Source organism: Narcine bancroftii, chromosome 7 (assembly GCF_036971445.1).
Source record: "Narcine bancroftii isolate sNarBan1 chromosome 7, sNarBan1.hap1, whole genome shotgun sequence".
Taxonomy (NCBI): domain Eukaryota; kingdom Metazoa; phylum Chordata; class Chondrichthyes; order Torpediniformes; family Narcinidae; genus Narcine; species Narcine bancroftii.
The window spans coordinates 173,671,900-173,684,265 of record NC_091475.1 but is presented as its reverse complement, the minus strand read 5'-3'; the positions used below and the strand labels follow the sequence as shown (position 1 = coordinate 173,684,265).

The following is a 12,366-nucleotide window of genomic DNA, read 5'->3' as shown; positions in this document are numbered from 1 at the left end:
TTGTAATTTGTGACAGAATATGGCTGGTAAAAGACACATCAAAGGAGCAAGACCTTATGCCTCTTATCTGATTGATTTTAAGACTTGCTCTCATCTGATACCACATCTCCTCAAAATATGCCACAACAATAGTTAAGTAATGGAGCCATCTAAATATTAACTAATGCTAAACGAGAACTTTAAACACATTTGAGACAGTATTCACTTCACAATAGATTGTTATGTTCCTATTATCTATTGACAGAAATACTAATCAACACTCATAGTGTATGGCTTTCCACATGCACACAAAACTCTGCTTTTATGCTCTTCTAGGTATAGTTCCATTGCAGCATTATGAAAAGCTGTAACCTTGGTCTAAACTATTACCACAGTGCTGTGTTTTTTTTAATTGTGGAGAAATAAATCACTATTTTGGTAAATTGAAACCCAGCAAACCAATGCTTTGTGATATCAGTTGCAAACAATAACGTGTGATTCAAAATTAAAATAGTAAATAAAATCTTAATTAAATCAATAAAAAATTAGCCAGAGCAGCAAGTCATTTGGCTCCTTTTAGAATTATCAACATCATAAACCTTCCTCTGGGTCACCCTGGAAGAAATAAACAAGTGAAGCCTTTAAACAAAGCTAGCTCGATGAATTGGATTTGTAACAATATCTGAAAACTGCCTAGCATTCACTATTGTCAATCTCTTCCAGGATTTTTTTTGGATATAATCACCACTGCTTAATCTTGCCACTCCAGCTATGAATTCTAAAATCAGTCTTTCCTTCATCCCCTGTACTTTAGTCTTTACCAATATAACAGAAGATTCATCTCCATCAGAACTGCACATCCAAGAGCTACAATTGATGATTGGACACCTTTGTCACTGATCCATGTGATAGCTTTTTGCAAGACTTTCCCATTTTCCACGTGTAATTTCAGAAGAAGTAATCATACAAAAGTTCACATCTCATGAACATGCTAAAACAATCTTTCCTTCTGTTGCGTGCCCAGCAGAGACTGAGACTACAGCATCAGTGGTGAAAACAGTGAAGGTATGGTCGAGGGAGGTGGACTGCTTTGAATTGGTGGACTGGACCATATTCAAGGCAGAGAAAGTAGGGGAGATACTAAATGAATACTCTGCTTTAGTGATCACCAGAAGAGAGAGACCTTGGTCAAGGTGAAGTCAGAAAAGAAGAAGTCCTGTATATGTGCTGGAGCATGTTGAGGTTAAGAAAGAGAAAGCACTGGATTTTCCCAAAAAACATTCAGATTGTTAAGTCCCAGGACCCTGATGAAGGAAGAGATTGCTGGGGCACTAGCAATGATCTTTATATCCTCTTTGACCACAGGGAAGATGCCGGAGAATTGGAGAATGGCAAAATCTGGCCCATTTATTTAAAAATGGTAATAGGGAGAATCCTGGGAATTATTGACCAGTCAGTGGTGGGCAAACTATTGGAGGGGATTCTTCGGGACAGGATTTACAAGCATTATAGCATAGTCTTCTCAGGGATAGGCAGCATGTCTTTGTGAGCCTAATTGAGTTTTTTGAGGAGGTAATAAAAGAAATGCATGACAGAAGAGTGCTAGATGTGTATATGGATTTTAGCAAAGCATTTTTAAATTTAGACATACAGCACAGTAACAGGTCATTTTGACCCACAAGTCCATGTCGCCCAATTCACACTCAATTAACATATACCCCCGGTACTTTTCAAGCAGTGGAAGTAAACTGGAATCCCTGGGGAAAACCCACGCAGACATGGGGAGAACGTACAAACAGCGTGGGATTCAAACCATGGACCCAATCGCTGGCTCTGTAAAGGTGTTGCGCTAAACGTGCTGCCCCAGTTTCCCCCATAAGACACATTCAGAAAGTTGTGAGGCATGGCATCCTTGGAACCTTGGCTGTGTGGATTCAGAATTGGCTTGCCTACAGGGTAGTTATAGATGGAATGTATTCTGCCTGGAGGTCATTGACTAGTGAAGTTCCACAGGGATCTGTTCTGGGACCCCTGCTCTTTGTGATTTTTAATAAATGACCTGGACAAAGAAGTAGAGGGATGCAGATGACATGAAGGATGAAGGTGTTGAGGGTATTGTAGAAGGTTGTCATAAGTTATAGCAGGATATAGACAGAATGCAGAGTAAGTGGAAAAGTGGCAAATGGAGTTCAATCCAGATAAGTGTGAAGTAATGCATTTTGGAAGGTCAAACTTACATGGTTAATAGCAGAATTCTTAACAAGAACAGAGGGACCTTGGGTTCCAAATCCGTCAATCTCTCAAAGTTGCCACACAAGTTGGTAGAGTAGTTTTAGAATGTTTATGGTATGCAGGCCTTCATGAGTCAGGGGATTGAGTTCAATAGTTGAGAGGTAATGTAGCTCAATAAAATTCTGGTTAGACAGGGTTCAGAATATTGTGTTCAGTTCTGGTCATCTCATTATAGGAAGGATGTGAAAATCTATGGAGAGGATGGAGAGTAGATTTACCAGGATGTTGCCTGGATTTGAGGCAAGATTAGCAGAGCGATGACAACTATGGAGTTCCCTCACCAAAGACCCTACAATAGATTAGTAACACAACAGTGCACAATTTTTACATACAATTAGGGATCATCAATTGAGTAACTACAAATAAGGACAAACCTATCTAATGACATATATTACCAGTTCTCTAATGCTGATAATTTGCATCCGGAGGAGCATAAATCTGTGATTCCTTCAAAACTCATTCCATTTCTGGAATCCACAACTATGATGCCAGTTGTCTGAGAAAATAGAGCTTCCACACAGCACTTACACGTTGAATAGTTTCTCAGTGCCTGACCTGACAGCTGTTTACATCATTTTTTGTTTTCATTTCAGATTTCCGGCAATTGTAATTTTTTTTGTGGTTTGGATGTTTGGGTTGAACATATCCTATATTTGCAAACACTTTGAATATTTATAGGCATCCAAAGCAGCAGAATGGGTCTCTGGATTGGCTCCAAATCCACCAGGGTCTCATTCTTTTAACACTCATTGCTCTATCAGTCTCTCTAAGTAAACCACTGCTTCATCAATCGTCAGGCTATACCCTCCACTGATATGTAAATTGTTTGACCACTAGCATCACATTTTCCTGGCAACTGGTATTTAAACTGTGGTAAATTTCCATCGCTCACAACAAACTCAGATCCCATGAAGTCTAATAACATCAAGGCATAGAAACTTTCCTGGTAACCTTGAAAAATTTTAAGATTAATTAAACATGAAGAGTGGCATATCTAGGTAAAGTGGTACCCATTATCCAAGCGGGTTGGAGAAGTCACCAAGGTCAATGACATCACCACCCTCCACATTAAAAAAATGCCTTCTAATTTAAACTCTTCTCTGTTTTATTTATAAAACCCCAGTGTTAATGGTCTGATTGAGGAATGATGAACATTGTCATAGAATGTAAGCAAGCAAGATTTTATTAACATTCCCTCAGCCCTACAACTTTCACACCTCATTTTATTTGAATTTATCAGCTTGGAGGGTTTCTATCAGACCACTTTTGCAATGGTTCTTTTCAGAAATCAGATGATAGAGCTTAGATAAAATTAATGAGGGTTGAACTTTCTTTGGAAAAGAAAATGTTGTACTCCGTTGCGAGGTTAAAGCTGGCAACATGGTCAGCGCCAAGGTGGGTATTGCCCCCCCCCCCAAACAAGGTATTGTGACTCCCCACCTGACCCGGTGTATTTGTAGGCTGTTATCTTTTTTATTCTATAGACAGTGCCAATTTCCCCATTTATCTCTGACTGGCGATGTGCTTTGACAGGACTTATAAGGTACTCATCTCAGAGCATTTCTGCCACCGACGCCTTTCTGGTCACTTTGCGGAGGTTGTAGTAAGTGTTGCGCTTGATCCAAATTGATGGTTCTTCGACCTTGAGCTGTGCCCTCCGGCTCACCACCTCTCTGGCTCTGAGATCCCACACCAGTCTTGTGTGCAGCTGGGCATTCTCGGGGTTATCCCCCAACAGCATCTGTGGATACTTTCCTGGATTCCCCCTGGAGCTGCCTCTAATGCACTCTAATAATTTCCTGATCTGGTAACCTTGGAACAAAGTCTATATCTTCACCGCAGCCCATGCCTGGCTGACGATTTCTCACCCACCTTGGTGACCTCTTCAAGCCGCTTGGATAATGGTGATGGCTCTGGTTCTTTCGTGATGTTGCCACCTGGTTCGTAAGCAGTATCAGGCCCAGTGGTTGATATGCTTCAAATGACCATTTCTGTAGCCAGGGATTCTGGATACTGCTGGCCCGTCCACCAGAACTCAATGGTTGCAAAGTGGTGCAAGGACTGGCGCTTCTGGTTGTATACTCCTGCAGCGGGGGAAATCTGATCAATATTACCCATCCTCTCCCGCTGCCACTGTGCTGCGACAGCCTTGGGTTTGGGCAGAGTGGCACAGAGGTATTGTAACTCTCCCCGCCTTGTCTGCCAATGCCACCACTGGAGGCGGTGCCCACACGCTGACATCACTACTGCTCACTGCAGCTCCACTCAATGTGGGTTGAATGGACAAAATGGCCATCTTTGTCTTCCTTAACCATAATCCCCTCACAGCTAGAAGTTCTGCTAGACACCAGTGCCAGGAAAACATATAGTGGTTCTAGCTGCATGGAGGATTATAGGTAAGGAAGATGAAGACGGCCATTTTGCCCATTCAACCCACATTAAATTAGGTGCCGACTGTGCAGGAGTGGCCCCAAAGTGGCCTGATGAAATACCAGCTGGAAGCGGCGCTCTGGGACACTGCTGAACCCTGGCAGCACAGTACTGCATCCTTGGGATGGAGATTATTGGGCGGGTAAAGTGAGAACAGTAGCACCCCCCCTGCAAGAGGCACCCCTGTTCTCTGCCCTATCTGTCTTACCCTAGATACGCCTATGAACATGACCCACCATGCACAAATCTATGTCGACTATCCGTAATCAGTCCCTGTCTATCCAACTGCATACATATCCAGTCTCTTAGATTTACCTTCCAATAACTTACCCACTACTGATGTCAGGCTTACCAGTTTTATAATTTCCCAAATTATTCTTAGAGTCTTTCTTAAACAACAAAACATTAGCTATCCTCCGACACCTCAGCTCTGCTAGGGTCCCAGCAATTTCTCACTAACCTTCCTCACAGTTTGAGGAATATCTTGTCAGGCCCCAGAGATTTATCCACCCTTATGTGGCTCAAAGTAGCAAACCTCCTCCTCTGCAATCTTTACTGGGTCCATGATCTCAGTGTTGTTTGGCCTTACTTCTATAGGCTCAGTGTCCGCCTCCCGAGTAAAAAATATATTTTCATTTGAGTAAAAAATATATTTTCATTTAAGATCTCCCCTATCTGCATGCTTAAATGACCACTCTGATCTTAAAGAGGACCAACTTTGTCCCTTGTTATTCTTTTGCTCTTAATATGTTCATTCAGGTGCCTTGCCGTTCGGCGTGGGCAATCATGTCTCTCCATCCATCACGATCTCTGACCCTCCAAATTGTAGTTGTTGCCTCCCCTGTTCTCCTTCATTGAAGGCTCCTTTGAGCTGAGACCGTAGTTGATGTTGAGTTCATGACTATATATATGGGACACTCTTAATACATCTATTGATAAATCCCTTGGGATTTTCCTTCACATTGTCTGCCAGAGCCACCCCATGCCTTCTTTTAGCCTTCCTGATTTCCTTCAAGAATTTTCTTGCTTTTCTTATACACCTCAAATACCTCATTTGTTGTTTCTGCCTGTATCTGCTATACACCTTTTTTCTTCTTAACCAGGGCCTCAATATCTCTCAGAAACCAAGGTTCTTTAATTCTAACAGGGGACATACAAACTCTGTACTCTTAGAAGTTCATCTTTGAAGGTCTCCCATATACCAAGCGCACCTTTACCAGAAAACAACCCATCCCAATCTACAATTCTCTGATGTTGCTTCTCAGCATTGGCCTTTCTTATATTTAGAATCTCACCCTAAGGACCAGACATATCCTTCTCCATAATTATGGCATTATGATCACTAGGTTCAGTGTTCCTTCACTCACCACTCCCATCATGTTCTCTAATAGGAGATCCAGTATTCCATTCTCTCTAATTGAGATCTCTATTTTTAATCAAAAATAGACTTTATTCACAATAAATTATTTTCAAACAGAAAACCATTCAAAGCATCTTTACATCTTTAGCCATTCAGTTCCATCACTGTACATTGTTACATTAATTTCTATTTAGCAGCATTGCAACCACTGTGGAACCTTGTCTCAGCCTCTCAATTCCCACTGACAGAAGGACTCTAGACTATGGTCTTTCCCCACAGTGCCCTCAAGTTTAATGTGTCCCTTTGTTTCTGGGGTGACTTGGAGGAGATAAACACATTTTACACTTAAAAAATATTTTATATTATACTATTTTATATTATGAAATATTTATATTATGCAGGATTAGAGAGGTCACGTTGCAACTCTACAGATCTCTGGTTAGTATTGTGTTCAGTTCTGGTCACCACTTTATAGGAAGGATGTAGAAGCTATGGAGAGGGTGCACAGATTTATCAGGATGTTGCCTGGATTGGGAAACAAGTCTTACAATACAAGGTTAGCAGAGCTGGGACTTTTTTCTTTGGAGATTAGAAAGATGAGGAGACATGATAGAGGTCTACAAGATTATAAGAGGCATAGAGTGGACAGCCAGCACCTGTTTCCCAGGGCAGATTCAGCCAACTCCAGGTGACATGTACAAAGTTAAGGGAGGTTGAGGGGAGACATCAGGGGTAAGTTTATTTTAAACAGAGAGTTGTGGATGCCTGGAATGGCTTGTTGGGAATGGAAGTGGAGGCTGAAACAATGGGGGGGGGGGGGGGAAGATTTAAAAAGCTCTTATCCATATAAATGGAAGAATTAGAGAGGGTTTTGTATTTCTGGAAGGAATTTCGGAAGCGCCTACGCTACACTGATGAGAGAAATCTAAACAGAAAATTATTCCCCTTTGTTCTGCCTCTTAAAATGTTTTCTGTGTGGCTCAAGGATCTTCGACCTGAAATATTCACCGCTTCTCTTTTCGCAGGTGTTCCCCAACTTAAGTGACGTCGTTTTCCACGGGTTTCTGCTTTTATTTCACGTTCCCAGCGTCTGTCGTCTCGAACTTTGATGGAGCAGTAACATGAAGTGCTTCACCTTCAACAGCCAGTTGGATTGACGGGGGAACCTTAACTCGGCTGAGCACAACATCCAGAGCCCCCCCCCCACCCTCCACCAGCAGGACTGCGGACTCAGCGACCCACGGCTGGTTCCAATCTCCCAGTGCGATCCCCACACTGGCCTGGTCTGGCTTGGCCTGGTCTGGCTTGGCCTGGTCTGGCTTGGCCTGGTCTGGCTTGGCCTGGCTTGGCTTGGCCTGGTCTGGCTTGGCCTGGTCTGACTTGGCTTGGCCTGGCTTGGCTTGGCCTGGTCTGGCTTGGCCTGGTCTGGCTTGGCCTGGTCTGGCTTGGCCTGGTCTGGCTTGGCCTGGTCTGGCTTGGCCTGGTCTGGCTTGGCCTGGTCTGGCTTGGCCTGGTCTGGCTTGGCCTGGTCTGGCTTGGCCTGGCCTGGCTTGGCCTGGTCTGGCTTGGCCTGGTCTGGCTTGGCCTGGTCTGGCTTGGCCTGGCCTGGTCTGGCTTGGCCTGGTCTGGTCTGGCTTGGCCTGGTCTGGTCTGGCTTGGCCTGGTCTGGTCTGGCTTGGCCTGGTCTGGTCTGGCTTGGCCTGGCCTGGTCTGGCTTGGCCTGGCCTGGTCTGGCTTGGCCTGGTCTGGCTTGGCCTGGTCTGGCTTGGCCTGGTCTGGCTTGGCTTGGCCTGGTCTGGCTTGGCCTGGTCTGGCTTGGCCTGGTCTGGCTTGGCCTGGTCTGGCTTGGCCTGGTCTGGCTTGGCCTGGTCTGGCTTGGCCTGGTCTGGCTTGGCCTGGTCTGGCTTGGCCTGGTCTGGCTTGGCCTGGCCTGGTCTGGCTTGGCCTGGTCTGGCTTGGCCTGGTCTGGTCTGGTCTGGCTTGGCCTGGTCTGGCTTGGCCTGGTCTGGCTTGGCCTGGTCTGGCTTGGCCTGGCCATCGATTGCTTCTCCCTCCCTCTTCCAGTCTGGGTGTCCAGTGTGAGAAACTGGGCATGCCCACACCTCCACTTCATTGGTAGCCTCTACCTCGAAATGTGCAATCCCTGCCAAAATAGAATTCCCGGAGCTTGAATCTCCATGAGACCGGCCTCACCCTTCAAAACGCTGCCCTTTGGCGGCGGTCACTCGCCAGAACCGCTGGCGCTCCTGTCACGTGACCCGCCGCCCATTGGAGGAGCGCGGGCGGGCTGAGGATGCGCGCGAGGTTTCCGAGCAAGATGGCGCCGTCTCACGTCTTGAGGTGTTGTCAACGGGTGGTCGGCTGGATCCCCGTCCTTTTTATCGCACTCGTTGTTTGTTGGTCTTACTACGCTTACGTGATAGAGTTATGTGTCTGTGAGTAAACGATGAACGCATCTGAAGCATGTTATTCACATTGGCGCTGCAGAGAACAAGGAGGAAGTGTTGGTCTCCCACTCGCGTCCCTGGGCGCCCGGGAGAAGATTGGGTGAAGAAAGGATATCTGCTGCTCGGTCACCAGGAACTTCCAGGCTGTCTGTTCGCAACTGGATGACCCGGTAGTTTCTTCTGAGGAAGTTGGTCGCCCGATTTAACGGGCGGTAGAATTGATATTGATTCTAATCGTCACCTGTAGAATCGGGTTGTTTTTGTCCAAATTACGATTAAAAATGATGAGGATACGGAAGGAAAAAAACAGCTTGGCGTGGCCTATATTTCACTCGGCAGTTGTTTACAGATTAAGACAGCCTTCATTCATCCGGCTGATCGGGAAGTTTCAAATTGTGTTTTTGTTAGGTTACCCAGCCTGACGTCGAGTGGCATAAGTGGCATTCAGTTGTAGATCAGTACTTCTCGCCTTTGGTCTCCAGATTTCTCAACGAGGTGGTGGGTTTTTTTCTTGACAAAAACTCCCTCCATTCACGCAGCTTTATTCTTTGCACCTCTGTCAGGGTTCTGCCCATCCGTCTCTGTGATCATCTGCATCCCACCATTCTGCCTTGATTTTCTGTTAAGTGTTCTGTGATTAGTAATCTTGCCTTGAGGCCCAAAGTGGTCTGTGAAATGATCAATGGTAGGTGCCGGGTGAATGTTGTAGAACGGAAACATCCGAGAGTACAAGTATGTTGTTCCCTGAGAGGCAACATGGATCAGCAGGGTGCCGAAGAAGGCTTTTGACACATTGGTCAGAGCACTGAGTGCAGCTCAAGGATTTGAGTGTAGCTCTGGTTGCTTTGCTAGAGGAAGGATGTCAAACCGGTAAGGATGGGGAAAAAAGCATTCACAAGGATGTTACTGGCACTGAAGGGCTCTAGTTCTAAGCAGAGGCTGGATAAACCAGGGCTTTTTCTCTGCAGCGTAGAAGGCTGAAGTGTGATTTTTAAGAGTATTTTTCAAAAAGTCCTCTCTGAATAATCAATCTTTTCCCCAAAGCACGAGGGTATAAAACTAGAGGGCATAGTTTTAAGGTAAGGGGTGGAAAATTTAACAGGGATTTGGCAACTTTTAAAACAAAGATGGTGGGTATATGGAATGAGGTGTCAGAGAAAATGGAAGAGGCAGATAAAATTGTGATGTTTAACAAGTGTATGATATTCGACAAGTAAATGGATAAGAACGCAACTTGATTGACATGAACAAGTTGGGTTATGTAGTTCTGTCTCTACAAACCCTGGAATTCATTCCTTTAAATATCTTATTCTGTCACTTTCAAATACATTAAAGGCTAACTGATCAAAATTTCAATCATTTGCTCTGATAGCTCCTTGGTATATGGTTTTGTTTGATATGTTGAAAAGAGCCTGAGTTATTTGGAATATTAGGTTTGACTTTAATGTCCTACATAAAGGAAAATTAATAATTATAGGATACATAAAACGTGTGAGAATACTGAGTGAGGCCAGGATCAAATTTCAATGATGTATCAGCATACAAGCATGCTTAATACCCTGCAGATCATGAGTGTAGACACATGGCACTGGATATCTGTCAAGGAGTTGCTGGCCTTGAGAGAAGAGAGACTAAAAAAGTCGTCATGGTCAAAGGTTGTGCTATTTTGATGAATTTTATGACTTTCATAGCATGCATTTGGTGGATTGTATCAAAGTTGCTGGTGATCAATATTCATAATGTCCAAACTCTCCCCAATTGATCCCACTTTTGAAACATCCAAATGCCTACAAACGTCATTTCTGACCTCCTTTGATTTTGATCTTTAGAGCATTGCACATTCTAGTTACAGACAAACTGCTAAAGTCCTGAGTTTAGTAATTTATAGCCTAAACTCCACATCTTGATACCTCTTTTGGAAAACTTCTTAAAACAATTCTCTGAGCAAGCTTTTACCCATCGATGAATATTTACTTATTCTTCAGTTGAACTGAAATTTTGACAATGTTGCTGTAAAATGTCTTTGTTGAAGTTGCTCTGAGGAAAGAATGTTTTTAAAGCAGCTTTCCAAATTAAGAAAGCCTGCAAACCAATTGAACACTACAACACAGTTCAGACCCTTCAGCCCAAAATGTTGTGCTGACCTGTATAAACTGACTCAGCAATCTCTAGCACTTATAACCCTCCATTTTTCTTGCATCCTTGTGTCATTTTAAGAGTCTTTTAAATGTCCCTGTTGCACCAGTCTCCAACACCAGCCTAGCATTTCAGGCACCCATTACTCTTTTTTATTAAAAAAAGTTGCCTATGACATCTTCCCTAGACTTTCCTCCCCTCACATACAGATATACCCTGGTATTTGCTACTGTCGCCCTGGGAAAAGGTGCTGGCTGTCCACTCTATCTATGCCTCTTATAATTTTGTAGACCTTTATTAAGTCACCTTTCATCCTTCTTCGCTCTGTTAACCTTGGCATCTCCTATGATAACATCAGGTCAGGCAAAATCTGTGGTAAGAGAAGTAGAAGCACATCTCTTTCCCTGCGCTTTACTAGCTTTCATTTCTCAACTACCATGAAACTTTCAACAATCCAGCACAATTGGGATTTGGTGATGCTGATTAGGCAAATTTACCATTCTATTGAATATTATGCCTATTAATACTCTAGTGTACTTTTATTTGTATTTTTCTAAATGTTATGCAGTAGTTTAATTCATTTTCGAATGAACCTAGGTCAGTTTAAAGAGCGAGAAGAAAACACAGCTCCAATAAGAGAGCAAAGGAAACAGCGCCCTAAGGAGTTTAATAAGAGAGCAAAGGAAACTGGGCCTCAAAGAGTACAGATGGAAATGGGACCAATTTTCCATTTTTGTGGTTTTTTTTTTTAAGTACAATTGTGTAAATATGTGATTGCAGATCTTCAGGAGGAGTTAATGTAAATAGAGTTTGCAGGCTGCTGTATGTTTCAAAGCAAATCAGGGATTCCTCAGGTTACAGAGACCTGACTTGGGGAAATGAGACCATGCAAATTTTTCCACAAGTTTTACAAGGCAGAAAAGTTCCCGACAAAGTTGCGAACATCTTCAGCAGTTATGAAATAGGATTAGCTGCTGGTTAAATTTAAAGGACAACCAGTCTTCAAAATAAAATGTTTACACCTAATTTTCCTACAGTAATCGGTTACATTGTCTCACTCTAAAGGAATGCAGCTGCCACACATTGGGCGGTCGACTTCAGAGATTCGCATTAGATTTGCCTTGTCAGTTTCCTTTAAAATATAGAGCATTACACCACAGTACAGGCCCACAATGTTGTGCCAACTGAATAAAAACCTACACAACAAACTGAACTTCCTACCTTACACCCATTACCCTCTATTTTTCTTGTTTTCTTATGCCCGTCTAAAAGTCTTTTAAATGTCCCTATTGTATCACCTTTCACCACTACCCCTGGCAATGTATTCCAAGTGCCCTCTATTCTTTGTGTAAAGAAAACTTACCCCTGATGCCTCACCTAAACTTTGCTCTCCTCACCTTGTTCAGATGTTCGCTAGTATTTGCTATTCTCACCCATGCCTTTCATTGAAATGTTATCAAACAATGTAACATCTGGTGACACTTTAATGCCATTTAATTTAGCCATTGCATATGGGACATTATGATGTAACATTACAACTCTACAGAGGAAGATAATTAATGTTCATGTCAGTTGACCTTCATTGAAATTCTTTGTTTCTGCCTTACGGAGAAATTAGTTTATAGGCATTTACCCATACATTCACAAGGATGTTGCCAAGACGAGAGGACTGAAGGTAGGAGATATTGGATAGGCTGTGACTGTTTGGAGTGAAGGCAGCCA

The 12,366-nt window shown here is 43.4% G+C and overlaps 1 protein-coding gene across 8 annotated transcripts in view; it reads left to right on the top strand.

Moving 5' to 3' along the window:
- Positions 1–8,346: 8,346 nt before the first annotated feature.
- The window catches only part of zdhhc20b (zinc finger DHHC-type palmitoyltransferase 20b), a 93,735-nt gene continuing 89,715 nt past the window's right edge, over positions 8,347–12,366 (top strand). For 3 of the 8 annotated variants that reach the window (XM_069891385.1, XM_069891383.1, XM_069891382.1), the window contains exon 1: positions 8,353–8,496. In XM_069891385.1, the coding sequence (XP_069747486.1) occupies positions 8,355–8,496 (142 nt within the window). In that variant the 5' untranslated portion in view covers positions 8,353–8,354. The other 5 variants (XM_069891387.1, XM_069891386.1, XM_069891389.1 and 2 more) reach the window with 5 other exon arrangements.